At 48.1% G+C, this 13,206-nt stretch overlaps 1 protein-coding gene across 1 annotated transcript in view; it reads right to left on the bottom strand.

Moving 5' to 3' along the window:
* The window catches only part of LOC126190761 (uncharacterized), a 484,901-nt gene that overhangs the window by 339,968 nt on the left and 131,727 nt on the right, over positions 1-13,206 (bottom strand). Inside the window, exon 3 of the mRNA XM_049931276.1 lies at positions 8,013-8,157. Within this exon, the coding sequence (XP_049787233.1) occupies positions 8,013-8,157 (145 nt within the window). The remainder of the gene's footprint in view (positions 1-8,012; positions 8,158-13,206) is intronic.

Below are 13,206 nucleotides of genomic sequence, written 5' to 3'. Positions count from 1 at the left end.
TTCATTTCACCTTTGATTGTCATCTGGAGGAACCATCACAGCACAACGGCACATTAACAGTATTCTACGCTCCTTTTTGTTATCTTTTATAACAAGCCATCCTGGGCTTACATTTCAGCAAGATAATGCCCATCTGCAAATTGTGAGAGTTTCTACTGTTTGTCTTCGTGCTTGCCAAACTATATCGTGGCCAACAAGGTTACGCGATTTCTCCCCAACTGAGAATGCTTCCAGCATTAAGGGCGATGTCCTCCAATAAACTCCGGATTTTGACGATATAACGCGCCAGTTGGACAGAGTACGGTACAATATCTCTCGGGTGGACGTCCAACAATTCCTTCAATCAACGCCAAATCGAATACCTGTTTGCAGAAGGTCCAGAGGTGAACCAACACGTAATTGACTTTCTCGATTTGTGACGCTCTTACTCTTGAATAAATCATCCAATTTTTCTGAAATGCCGGCCGGAGTGGCCGAGCGGTTCTAGGCGCTTCAGTCTGGAACCGCGCGACCGCTATGGTCGCAGGTTCGAATCCTGCCTCGGGCATGGATGTGTGATGACCTCAGATGTTAAGTCCCACACTGTTCAGAGGCATTTGAACCCAATTTTCTGAAATAGTAATCATTGGTTTGCCCACCCGGTTAGCCGAGCGGTCTAACGCACAGTTTTCCAGAGTGGGAAGGAGCGCCTAGTCCCCGGCACGAATCCAGCCGGCGAACTTGTGTCGAGGTCAAGTGAGCCGGCCAGTCTGTGGAGGGTTTTTAGGCGGTTTTCCATCTGCCTCGGCGAATGCGGGCTGGTTCCCCTTATTCCGCCTCAGCTACAGCATGTCGGCGATTGCTGTCCAAACAAGTTCTCCACGTACGCGTACATTACTCTACCACGTAAACATAGAGGTTACATTCTTCTGGTTTGAGACGTTTCCTGGGGGGGGGGGGGGGGTCCACCGGTGGCCGAACTGCACAATATCCCTGGGTTCGTTGTGGGGTGGTGGAGGGGTGAAGTGGGCTGCAATAGTCGTCGTGGGGTTGCCGACCACTGCGGATGTGGCGGGGACGGAGCCTCTCCGTCGTTTCTAGGTCCCCAGTTAACATACGTACAATACAATACAATCATTTGTTTGCCTGTACATGTACGTCTCATCTATCGACGTCTGTCCCTTTCGGATAATTGCTTCGTGGTGCGTCTTTCTTTTTCTTTTTTTTTTTCTCTTTGCCTTAGAGTGTAGCTTCATCTCTTCAACGTACCAAACAATACAGAATCTGAACAGTAACTGTCAAGAAGAGTGTAGTGTGATTCGACGAATCGTGATTTGGCCTTCATTCAAATGATGCAGGTAGTCTAATGCAGCAACGGCCCAATGAGGCGATTAACCCGCAGAGTGTGGACGTTGTAGTTCAGCCCAGAAGTAGTTCGGTGAGGTTTTGGGGGTACCATGACTTGAGCGCACTCATTAGGTTACGGCGAACATAAACTACTAAATTTATCTGAGCATTCCCAGCGACTAAGTGTCGCCCTCAGTCTACGTCGGTCCATTATGGCCAGGGGACATCAGCTAGTATGTACTTTTCAATCCAATAAACTTCACCAAAAGCCGTATACTTTAGGTTATTTTATTTTATTTCATTTCGAAAGCAACCAGCTTCGGCAATTCATTTTTCCCTCTTCAGGCGCCATACGCTGTTTTCGAATCAACGAGCTTATCTTATAGCGCCATGAAACTGGATACCGTGAATCCCAATCGTTCTTTCACGCTTTCGTATGAATCAGTTGCACACCGATTGGGATTCATAATATCCAGTTTTATCGCGCTATACGATAAGCTCGTTCATTCGAAAAAGCATATGGGGCCTGAAGATAGCAAAATGAACTGCTGAAACTGGTTGCGTTCTAAATAAAATCAAATAACCTCAAGTAAACGGTTGTTGGTAAAGTTTATTGAATTGAAAAGTGTCGGCCTTTCTACATCTTCATGATGAGTGTGGTGTAGAAACTACCGTCTTCCTGGGCGACAACAGTCGTATAGGGCTGCTCTGACGAACACTCTGACACCTATCGAACTCCAACTAGCTCGATAAATCGCCCGATCCTAATGCTATAGAAAAGTCTGTGGCTGGTTGGAGCAGCTGGTGAAATGCAGCAGTCAACATCGCCGTAATCTACTAGGTCCACGAAACCAATTTAATAGAGCGGCTTCAGCCGCATATGGCATACGCGAAGAAACCCTCACCGAACAGAAGCCATTATCAGGGTGCGGGGCAATGGGAGGATGGTGTTACATGCTGTTGGTGATATCTCCAGGGGTCATTAATTATATCTTTGGTGTGTTTATGAAGAAGAAAATCCAAGGAGTCAACCGTCGGCCGATCCGGATATGCTCTGCAACGTCTAACTTCCCCAGTGTTGCGCGGATGTGCTATTCACAAAAGTGTAGCGGGCTGCATACGGCACGATTTTGCGGAGCGCACCTCTCGAACACTTGAGAGGGACTTGCTGTGGCGTCACAAAATCCTTTGCAAAACTATTTTGCGCCAGCGACCAACCAATTTTATGTACTATGGATTTTTACAAGGTTTATTATGTTTCGAAGTAGATGTGCATGTGGTGGATGTCCCAAACTCACAACACATTACCATGCCTAATACAAAGTACGAAAGCCGTTGGAATTGAAAACTGGTTCCAGTTGTCTCCGAGTGGATAAATGCATGTCCTATATGGTTTTAAATGGGAATCCTATACCATTCTTGCTACATAGTGGCAAGCTCAGGTAACTGATGAAGGTGGATAGCTATCATGTATACGTCTCTCCACAACAAGCCGCAAAGGCTCGACAGTACTGAGATCTGATGACTGGTGGCGAGGGGAGATGCGACAGTTCATTCTCGAGCTCACAAGACCAGTCCTGCGAGCTGTGTGAACAGGGGCCCTCTCGTCTTCTAACTCAGCATCATCATTGGGGAACGTACATTGTACTAGGGAGTGAAATTGATCACCTAAAATGGTCACATAACCCTTGGCAGTAATGCGACGTTGCAGGGTAACCACGGTTCCCGTGGAATACCGGGATATGGCTGCCGAAATCATGGCCGAACAACCGCCATGTTTCGCTCTTGGGACGTAAACTCGTCCAGATATTCGAAACAGTGCTAAAAAAACATCATCCGGCCAAATAACTTTCTTCCATTCCTCAGTAGTCCAGGTTTTATGTCTTCGGCACCACGTTTTCCTGTTACGAAATGATAATTAAATCGACACGCCAGCTGCAAACAGGCGTTGATATATATAATTGGGGACATGTTGAAAATGTGTGCCTCGACTGGGACTCGAACCCGGGATCTCCTGCTTACATGGCAGACGCTCTATCCATCTGCGCCACCGAGGGCACAGAGGATAGTGCGCCTGCAGGGACTTATCCCTTGCACGCTCCCCGTGAGACCCACATTCCCAACATGTCCACACCACTAATTTGTAGTGCGCCTAGCAGATGTTTGCCCATCACACTCAGTACTCGTGGCAGATTAATCTATCAAGTCCCGTACGAGTTGGGGCACAGCGTGTGCGTTCGCACAAGAAGTTCAATGGCCGGGTAGCCATATTTTAACTACACTTCTGGAAATTGAAATAAGAACACCGTGAATTCATTGTCCCAGGAAGGGGAAACTTTATTGACACATTCCTGGGGTCAGATACATCACATGATCACACTGACAGAACCACAGGCACATAGACACAGGCAACAGAGCATGCACAATGTCGGCACTAGTACAGTGTATATCCACCTTTCGCAGCAATGCAGGCTGCTATTCTCCCATGGAGACGATCGTAGAGATGCTGGATGTAGTCCTGTGGAACGGCTTGCCATGCCATTTCCACCTGGCGCCTCAGTTGGACCAGCGTCCGTGCTGGACGTGCAGACCGCGTGAGACGACGCTTCATCCAGTCCCAAAACATGCTCAATGGGGGACAGATCCGGAGATCTTGCTGGCCAGGGTAGTTGACTTACACCTTCTAGAGCACGTTGGGTGGCACGGGATACATGTGGACGTGCATTGTCCTGTTGGAACAGCAAGTTCCCTTGCCGGTCTAGGAATGGTAGAACGATGGGTTCGATGACGGTTTGGATGTACCGTCCACTATTCAGTGTCCCCTCGACGATCACCAGTGGTGTACGGCCAGTGTAGGAGATCGCTCCCCACACCATGATGCCGGGTATTGGCCCTGTGTGCCTCGGTCGTATGCAGTCCTGATTGTGGCGCTCACCTGCACGGCGCCAAACACGCATACGACCATCATTGGCACCAAGGCAGAAGCGACTCTCATCGCTGAAGACGACACGTCTCCATTCGTCCCTCCATTCACGCCTGTCGCGACACCACTGGAGGCGGGCTGCACGATGTTGGGGCGTGAGCGGAAGACGGCCTAACGGTGTGCGGGACCGTAGCCCAGCTTCATGGAGACGGTTGCGAATGGTCCTCGCCGATACCCCAGGAGCAACAGTGTCCCTAATTTGCTGGGAAGTGGCGGTGCGGTCCCCTACGGCACTGCGTAGGATCCTACGGTCTTGGCGTGCATCCGTGCGTCGCTGCGGTCCGGTCCCAGGTCGACGGGCACGTGCACCTTCCGCCGACCACTGGCGACAACATCGATGTACTGTGGAGACCTCACGCCCCACGTGTTGAGCAATTGGGCGGTACGTCCACCCGGCCTCCCGCATGCCCACTATACGCCCTCGCTCAAAGTCCGTCAACTGCACATACGGTTCACGTCCACGCTGTCGCGGCATGCTACCAGTGTTAAAGACTGCGATGGAGCTCCGTATGCCACGGCAAACTGGCTGACACTGACGGCGGCGGTGCACAAATGCTGCGCAGCTAGCGCCATTCGACGGCCAACACCGCGGTTCCTGGTGTGTCCGCTGTGCCGTGCGTGTGATCATTGCTTGTACAGCCCTCTCGCAGTGTCCGGAGCAAGTATGGTGGGTCTGACACACCGGTGTCAATGTGTTCTTTTTTCCATTTCCAGGAGTGTATATATGAAGGTAGTATCTGTTCCCGAAAGAACAGATACCATTGATGACCTTGCAGCTTCTCTAGAATGAAATAATAATTAAATCTACACCCTAGCTGCAGACAGGAGATCCCGGGTTCAAGTCCCGGTCGGGGCACACATTTTAAACATGTCCCCAACGATGTATATCAAAGCCTGTTTGCAGCTGCAGCTGCAGACAGGAGATCCCGGGTTCAAGTCCCGGTCGGGGCACACATTTTAAACATGTCCCCAACGATGTATATCAACGCCTGTTTGCAGCTGCAGCTGCAGCTGCAAACAAGAGATCCCGGGTTCGAGTCCCGATCGAGGCACACATTTCCAACATGTCCCCAATGATGTATATCAACGCCTGTTTGCAGCTAGGGTGTCGATTTAATTATCACTTCATTCTAGAGAAGCTACAAAGTCATCAATGGTATATGACTGATGCGCGGTTTTGTAATTCCAGCTCACCTTGCAATTCGCTTCTTATGGAGCTCCATTCGTGTTGTTTTGGTGCTGATGGGGTTTGCGAGTATGACATTCAATTCTCCAGAGACTTTTGCGGCTGTCGTCAAGTTATTTTTGGTCACAATCCCTTTCAATGACTGTCTGTCGCGATCCCACAACACACGCTATCGTCCACGTTGCGACAGAGCGGATGGCGTTTTTCCTCTTCCTCTGTATGCGGCATAATTCCCCGGTACGGTGCCAAACATATCAGCTACCTTGCTTACGGTAGCACCCATCATACGAGCACAACAATCTGCCCACCTTTGAACGCACTGAGCTCCGACATAATGAACTCGCAACTACACACAACAGTTTTCTGACCACTACTGAAACTTACAACGTGTTGAGGACATTTCACAGCTGCCGTTCGTTGGCAAATACAACAGCGCAACCTTGACTAGCATCTGCATTTATGTTCAAGTATGCATTTCTCGTGGCGCCTCAATACTTTCGTTCAAATCCTGTACATTACCAGCGGGTGGTAGCGTTGATATCTCGCGACGTTTTGGGAAGTGTCATACTACCCATCTCTTCGTTAGAAGATGGGTAGTATGATACTTCCCGAAACGTCGCGAGATATCAACGCTACCACCCCGCTGCAGACCCGAGAAACCTTCATCAACAGTTTACCCGGGAATGCCTACAGTTACATATCCTGTACGTTACTTTCGTAACTACATTCTTTTTTTCCGTGTAATTGTCTATCAACGATAGAATGTGTGAAACCTCTGAAGACCGAGCTGTATCGTGTGCCTGGTCACCAGCTGCCAATGTGCCGAAGGCCGTCGTTCGTCAGAGTAGCACTCATGTATTGTCCTTGGGAGTTCGAATCCTGCCTCGGGCATGGATGTGTGTGATGCCCTTAGGTTAGTTAGGTTTAAGTAGTTGTAGGTTCTAGGGAACTGATGACCTCAGATGTTAAGTCCCATAGTGCTTAGAGCCATTTGATTTTTGATGAAATTTGCAGATCTCATTTACGTACAGTTAAATATTATCTCAGATTTACTAATATTTTGAGAATAATTTATTTATATTATTACAAGCTGCGAAGAGAAAATTTCTGTAGATTATTTGAAATAGGAGATGATGTTTGGTTTTGGAAAAAGTTTGAATGTATTTCACATGAGCAACGAATTTGAGTTACTGTGATTTATGGAACTAGATACACAATTAAAAATGAATTTTTCACTCAACAGCGGAGTTTGGGCTGATATGAAATGACTGATTAAAACTGTGTGCCGGACCGGGACTCGAACCCGGGATCTTCGCCTTTTGCGGCCAACGCCCTACCACCTTTTTTCGTTTTGTTCGGTAATGTTCGTTGCGCTTGGTCTGGGTGGACGTCACAGGACATCCGTTCAAGTTGATCGTTCATTGCTTTACTCAGTTTTTTTATTACAAAGGGCCAGCGGCTCTCTGAACGAACACGCTGTGCTAGCGCGCCGGCATCCACCTGAGCTAATCTCCTACCTACCAAACTTCGTAGAAGTTCTCCTATGAAGCTTGCAGGATTAGCACTCCTGGAAGAAAGGATAATGCGGAGACACGGCTTAGCCCCAACCTGTACGATGTTTCCAGAACGAATTTTTCACTCTGCAGTTGAGTCGGAAAAGAAACTGTATGTATAGCACTTCCTGGCAGATTGAAACGGAGTGTCGGACTGCGGCTCGAAACCGGGACATTTGCCTTTTACGGAAAGTACTCTACCAACTGAGCTACCCAAGCACAACTGCTGCACTGTTAGTTATGCAAATCGCGAGAGAACTTATGGAAGGTACGAGATGTGGTACTAGCGAAGTAAAGCTGTGAGGGCGGGTCGTGAATCGTGTTTGGGTAACTCAGTTGCTAGAGCACTTGCTCGCAAAAGGCAAAGGTCCTGCTTTGGAGTCCCATTCCGACAAGCCGTTTTAATATGCCAGGAAGTTTCATACATACAATTTATTCGCCGACCTGAGGCGGATACATCAGTTTATTGCAGAATATGTTGAAGAAGTCAATCGCTAGCGCCGTCCCTGCTAATCTGCCACCAGCTTTTCTCTCTCGTGTTGGTAAACAAGCTGCAATAGTACTTCACATTAATTTCTAAACCAGTACATAGCAGCGAGCTTGGATAGCAGCAGAGAGAGTATGTAAATAATGAAATTATTGAGGTTGCTTGATGGATGAAGAAATTTTTATGTGGATTACAAAACACGGTAAATCAGCAAATTAAATGAATGAATGAACGTAACGCCATATTGCGTATCGCACGCACTAGGCAGGCAGGCGCTATGCGTGGCTCTGGTCCACTGCCTGAAGGCTGGTCCATATTAGGAGTACGACAGCGCCTACAGTTTATCGGTCCGTACCTTGTGTCGCTTGCGGGCAGCATATAGTCCATTGAAAGCAAGATTGCGAAGCCGCTGACGGATAACCTTAGTCCTAAGAATACATGCTGATACAGTGCGGGTATAGTTGTGGAAAGACTTACCTTTCAGCTGCATAGGCCACTTGAACAGCTCGTATTCCGGCATGACCTTGGCGATGGGAACCAACAGGCCGTGCTTCGGTTCGCAAGTGAAAAGGTGTCTGTTTCCCCAGGTTCCATCGATGCCACCGTACGGCAGGGGATTGTCCTGCAAAAACGACGTAACGTTTAATGGGCTTAGTCGTATTACAGGTTGGGCAAAACAGTGCAGGAGTGCGAAACAGAGCTATGGTCATTCGAAATGGTACCACATCAACTGATAACCAAGATACGATCACGCATAGTGTCTTAGAAGATTTGTTTGATGAATTTGTGGCCCACCGAACCCAGCAAGAACGTTCAACAAAAACGAAAGTAGCATCGAGCGTAACTGATCCTCTAATGTTCTCAACATACGTGAACGATTAATTAAATAGAGTCAGCAGCATTACACAGTTGTTCGCTGAAGAGGTTTTGGGTACATCCAGTATCATCGTGGACGATCGAAAACAGACGCAGGTAGCCTTGAATAAAACCTCCACTTCGTGGAATCAACGACAGCTCTGTTTAAATGTACCAGGTGTAGAAATATGAAACCGGAATTTGGTTGCAATAATTATACGTCTGTTATTTGAAACTGATAAACAATATTTTATTCAAAATAATCTCCACTGCTATTTATATATTTCTCCCACCTCTCCGGCACGCTGTGAATGCGACGGCAGAAAACAGTTCTTCTTTTGAAGCGAACCATTCACCGAGCCATGTTCGTACATTTTTATACGACTTGAAGTGTTGTTCAGCGGGAGCGTGTCCCAATGATGCAGACACATGATAATCGGAAGGATCCAAGTCTAGACAATAAGTCGCGTGCCCTATTATTTCCCAACTGAACGCCTCGATTGTTTCTCTGGCCCGTTTTACTGTGTGTGATGGGGCGTTATCATGGAGCAATATGACTTTGTGTTGCCTTTTTCCATTTTCTGGTAGTTTTCCACGCACTGCTCATTTGCTGTTGGTAGCTGTCAGTGTTAACGGTTTCACCAGGTTTTAGCAACTCATAATAGATTGCACCCTTCTGATCCCACCAACACAAAGCATTGTCTTCTTTTCAAAGCGATTTTTTCTTTCAGTGGTTTGCCTGGATTCACCTATAATTTACGACGCTTAGGATTCTCAAAATATATCCATTTTTCATCACCTGTCACTATTCGATGTAGAAACGCCTTGCTTTTTTATCTGGCGAGCAGCATTTCACAATTGATCTTTCGATTTGCTTCTGGTCTTTCATCCAGTTCGTGCGGAACCCATTTTCCCACTTTCTGCACCGTTCCCATGGTTTTCAACTGAAGAGAAACGGCTTTCTGTGTCACATTCAATTATTACGCGAGGTCCTGTTGAGATTGAGTATCATCTTCATCCAATAAGCCCTGCAATTCGTCGTCTGGTCCGCAAATCGTAGTTCGTAGGCACAAAACTCGACATGTTTAAGGGTTTGAAACAGATAACGATGTATGGAACGTGGGTTACTGTGTGTTGACATTCGTCGACAACTATTACAGGAAGCAGATGGCGCTACAGACGACGTCCCACCGGCTGTACACTGACAGCTAACACCATCTATAGAGAAATTCCCGTTTCATACTTCTACACCTGGTAATACACTTAAAATAATGACTATACCAAAGAGATATAACCAGTTAGTGACCGATTACACCATTAGTAGGATGTCAGAGCTTTTAAATATTTAGGGGTAGAACTAAGAGTCTTTTTACAGTGTGTATGGTTACAGCGTAGTCGGCATTGCACAAAGAAGGTAAAAGTATGGCCTTAGTTCTTTCACAACTCAATAGAGGGAACCTTAGTCCTTCACACAATGTCCACAAAGCATTAGTTTACTTTGAATTGTTGACTGAGATACACATGAAGAGACGTGAGTTCAGCGTACTGTCACGCAACTTGCACTGTGTTAACCAAATGACCTTGATTACAGCATGACTCATTTTCGGGCCTTTGGTGTGCCTACCGAGGTCGAGGGGTGCCAACACGGCCACATTTTGATGCTGTGTTTGTCGGTAGCCACACCAAAGGTCCGAAAGTGAGTCATGCTGTGGCGTCTATATACACTCCTGGAAATGGAAAAAAGAACACATTGACACCGGTGTCTCAGACCCACCATACTTGCTCCGGACACTGCGAGAGGGCTGTACAAGCAATGATCACACGCACGGCACAGCGGACACACCAGGAACCGCGGTGTTGGCCGTCGAATGGCGCTAGCTGCGCAGCATTTGTGCACCGCCGCCGTCAGTGTCAGCCAGTTTGCCGTGGCATACGGAGCTCCATCGCAGTCTTTAACACTGATAGCATGCCGCGACAGCGTGGACGTGAACCGTATGTGCAGTTGACGGACTTTGAGCGAGGGCGTATAGTGGGTATGCGGGAGGCCGGGTGGACGTACCGCCGAATTGCTCAACACGTGGGGCGTGAGGTCTCCACAGTACATCGATGTTGTCGCCAGTGGTCGGCGGAAGGTGCACGTGCCCGTCGACCTGGGACCGGACCGCAGCGATGCACGGATGCACGCCAAGACCGTAGGATCCTACGCAGTGCCGTAGGGGACCGCACCGCCACTTCCCAGCAAATTAGGGACACTGTTGCTCCTGGGGTATCGGCGAGGACCATTCGCAACCGTCTCCATGAAGCTGGGCTACGGTCCCGCACACCGTTAGGCCGTCTTCCGCTCACGCCCCAACATCGTGCAGCCCGCCTCCAGTGGTGTTGCGACAGGCGTGAATGGAGGGACGAATGGAGACGTGTCGTCTTCAGCTATAAGAGTCACCTCTGCCTTGGTGCCAATGATGGTCGTATGCGTGTTTGGCGCCTTGCAGGTGAGCGCCACAATCAGGACTGCATACGACCGAGGCACACAGGGCCAACACCCGGCATCATGGTGTGGGGAGCGATCTCCTACACTGGCCGTACACCACTGGTGATCGTCGAGGGGACACTGAATAGTGCACGGTACATCCAAACCGTCATCGAACCCATCGTTCTACCATTCCTAAACCGGCAAGGGAACTTGCTGTTCCAACAGGACAATGCACGTCCGCATGTATCCCGTGCCACCCAACGTGCTCTAGAAGGTGTAAGTCAACTACCCTGGCCAGCAAGATCTCCGGATCTGTCCCCCATTGAGCATGTTTGGGACTGGATGAAGCGTCGTCTCACGCGGTCTGCACGTCCAGCACGAACGCTGGTCCAACTGAGGCGCCAGGTGGAAATGGCATGGCAAGCCGTTCCACAGGACTACATCCAGCATCTCTACGATCGTCTCCATGGGAGAATAGCAGCCTGCATTGCTGCGAAAGGTGGATATACACTGTACTAGAGCCGACATTGTGCATGCTCTGTTGCCTGTGTCTATGTGCCTGTGGTTCTGTCAGTGTGATCATGTGATGTATCTGACCCCAGGAGTGTGTCAATAAAGTTTCCCCTTCCTGGGACAATGAATTCACGGTGTTCTTATTTCAATTTCCAGGAGTGTATATACAAATATAAACAAAAAAGGTGTAGCGTTTTTGATTAATAATCAAAACGTTCTCGGTCCCGGATTCGAAACCCGCCACTGCTTAAATTTTTATTAATATTCAGCATTGGCGGCAGAAGACTTCCGGGATAAGAAGTCACCCTTATTCTACCAACGGCCTTGTCAAAGAGGGTGGAGGAACGCACAGAGGATCAGAGCACTCTCTTGTCCTTGGGATGGGAAACTGCCCCTCAACGCAGAAGAATCAGCAATGATCAACAGCATGAGGATGCAGAAGGCAATGGAAACCACTGCATTAAACACACATACGTGTATCCACAGGACATGGACCCCGTAATTGAAAAATTGTCATGATGATCTCTCCATTGGCAAAAGATTCCGGAACAGTCCCCCATTCGGATCTCCGGGAGGGACTGCCAAGGGAGGTGTGCCCATAAAAAAAGGATTGAATAACCAACGGAAGGATAACGTTCTACGAGTCGGGGAGGGGGGGGGGGAGGGGGTGTAATGTCAGAAGCTTGAACGTGGTAGGAAAGCTAGAAAAAGTGAAAAGGGAAATTCGAAAGTTGAATCTAGACATAGCACGCGTCGGTGAAATGAAACGGAAAGAAAACAACCATTTCTGGTCAGATGAGTACAGGGTAATATCAGCAGCAGCAGAAAATTGTGTAACGGAGTACGATTCGTTACGAATAGGAAGGTTGGGAAGAGAGTGTGTTTTGCGAACAGTCCAGTGATATGGTTATCCTTACCAGAGGACCGAGCGAGGTGGCGCAGTGGTTAGCACACTGGACTCGCATTCGGGAGGACGACGGTTCAATCCCGTCTCCGGCCATCCTGATTTAGGTTTTCCGTGATTTCCCTAAATCGCTTCAGGCAAATGCCGGGATGGTTCCTTTGAAAGGGCACGGCCGATTTCCTTCCCCATCCTTCCCTCACCCGAGCTTGCGCTCCGTCTCTAATGACCTCGTTGTCGACGGGACGTTACACACTAATCTCCTCCTCCTCCTCCTTACCAGAATCGGCAGCAAACCAACACCGACAACGATAGTTCAGGTATACATGCGTATGTTGCAATCTGAAGATAATGAGATAGAGAAAGTATATGTCGAAAGGGTAACACACTACGTAAAGGGAGATGAAAATATAATAGACATGGGGAACTGGAGAGCAACTGTAGGGGAAGGAGTAGAAAAAAAAAGTTACAGGGGAATATGGACTTGGAACAAGGAATGAGAGAGGAGAATGGTATAATTGGAGGAGGATTCGTTATGAATATGAGGGTAGGACAGTTCAGTGATAGGGTTGCTCTCACCAGAATCGACAACAAACCAACACCGACAACAATAGTTCAGGTATATATGCCGACGCCGCAAGCATAAGATGAAGAGATAGAGAAAGTATATGAGAATACTGAACAGGCAGTTCAGTACGTAAAGGGAGATGAAAATTTAATAGTCATAGGGGATTGAAATGCAGCTGTAGGCCGGGGAGTAGAAGAAAGGTTATGGGGAAATATGGGCTTGATGATAGGAAGGAGAGAGGAAAAGACCAATTGAGTTCTCTAACAAATTTCAACTAGTAATAGCGAATACTCTGTTCAAGAATCAAAAGAGGAGGAAGTATACTTGGAAAAGGCCGGGTAATAGGGAAAGGTTTCAGTTAGAT

This window comes from Schistocerca cancellata, chromosome 6, assembly GCF_023864275.1.
Source record: "Schistocerca cancellata isolate TAMUIC-IGC-003103 chromosome 6, iqSchCanc2.1, whole genome shotgun sequence".
Taxonomy (NCBI): Eukaryota; Metazoa; Arthropoda; class Insecta; order Orthoptera; family Acrididae; genus Schistocerca; species Schistocerca cancellata.
The sequence above is the reverse complement of the archived record's forward strand: the minus strand, read 5'-3'. Positions and strand labels throughout refer to the sequence as shown.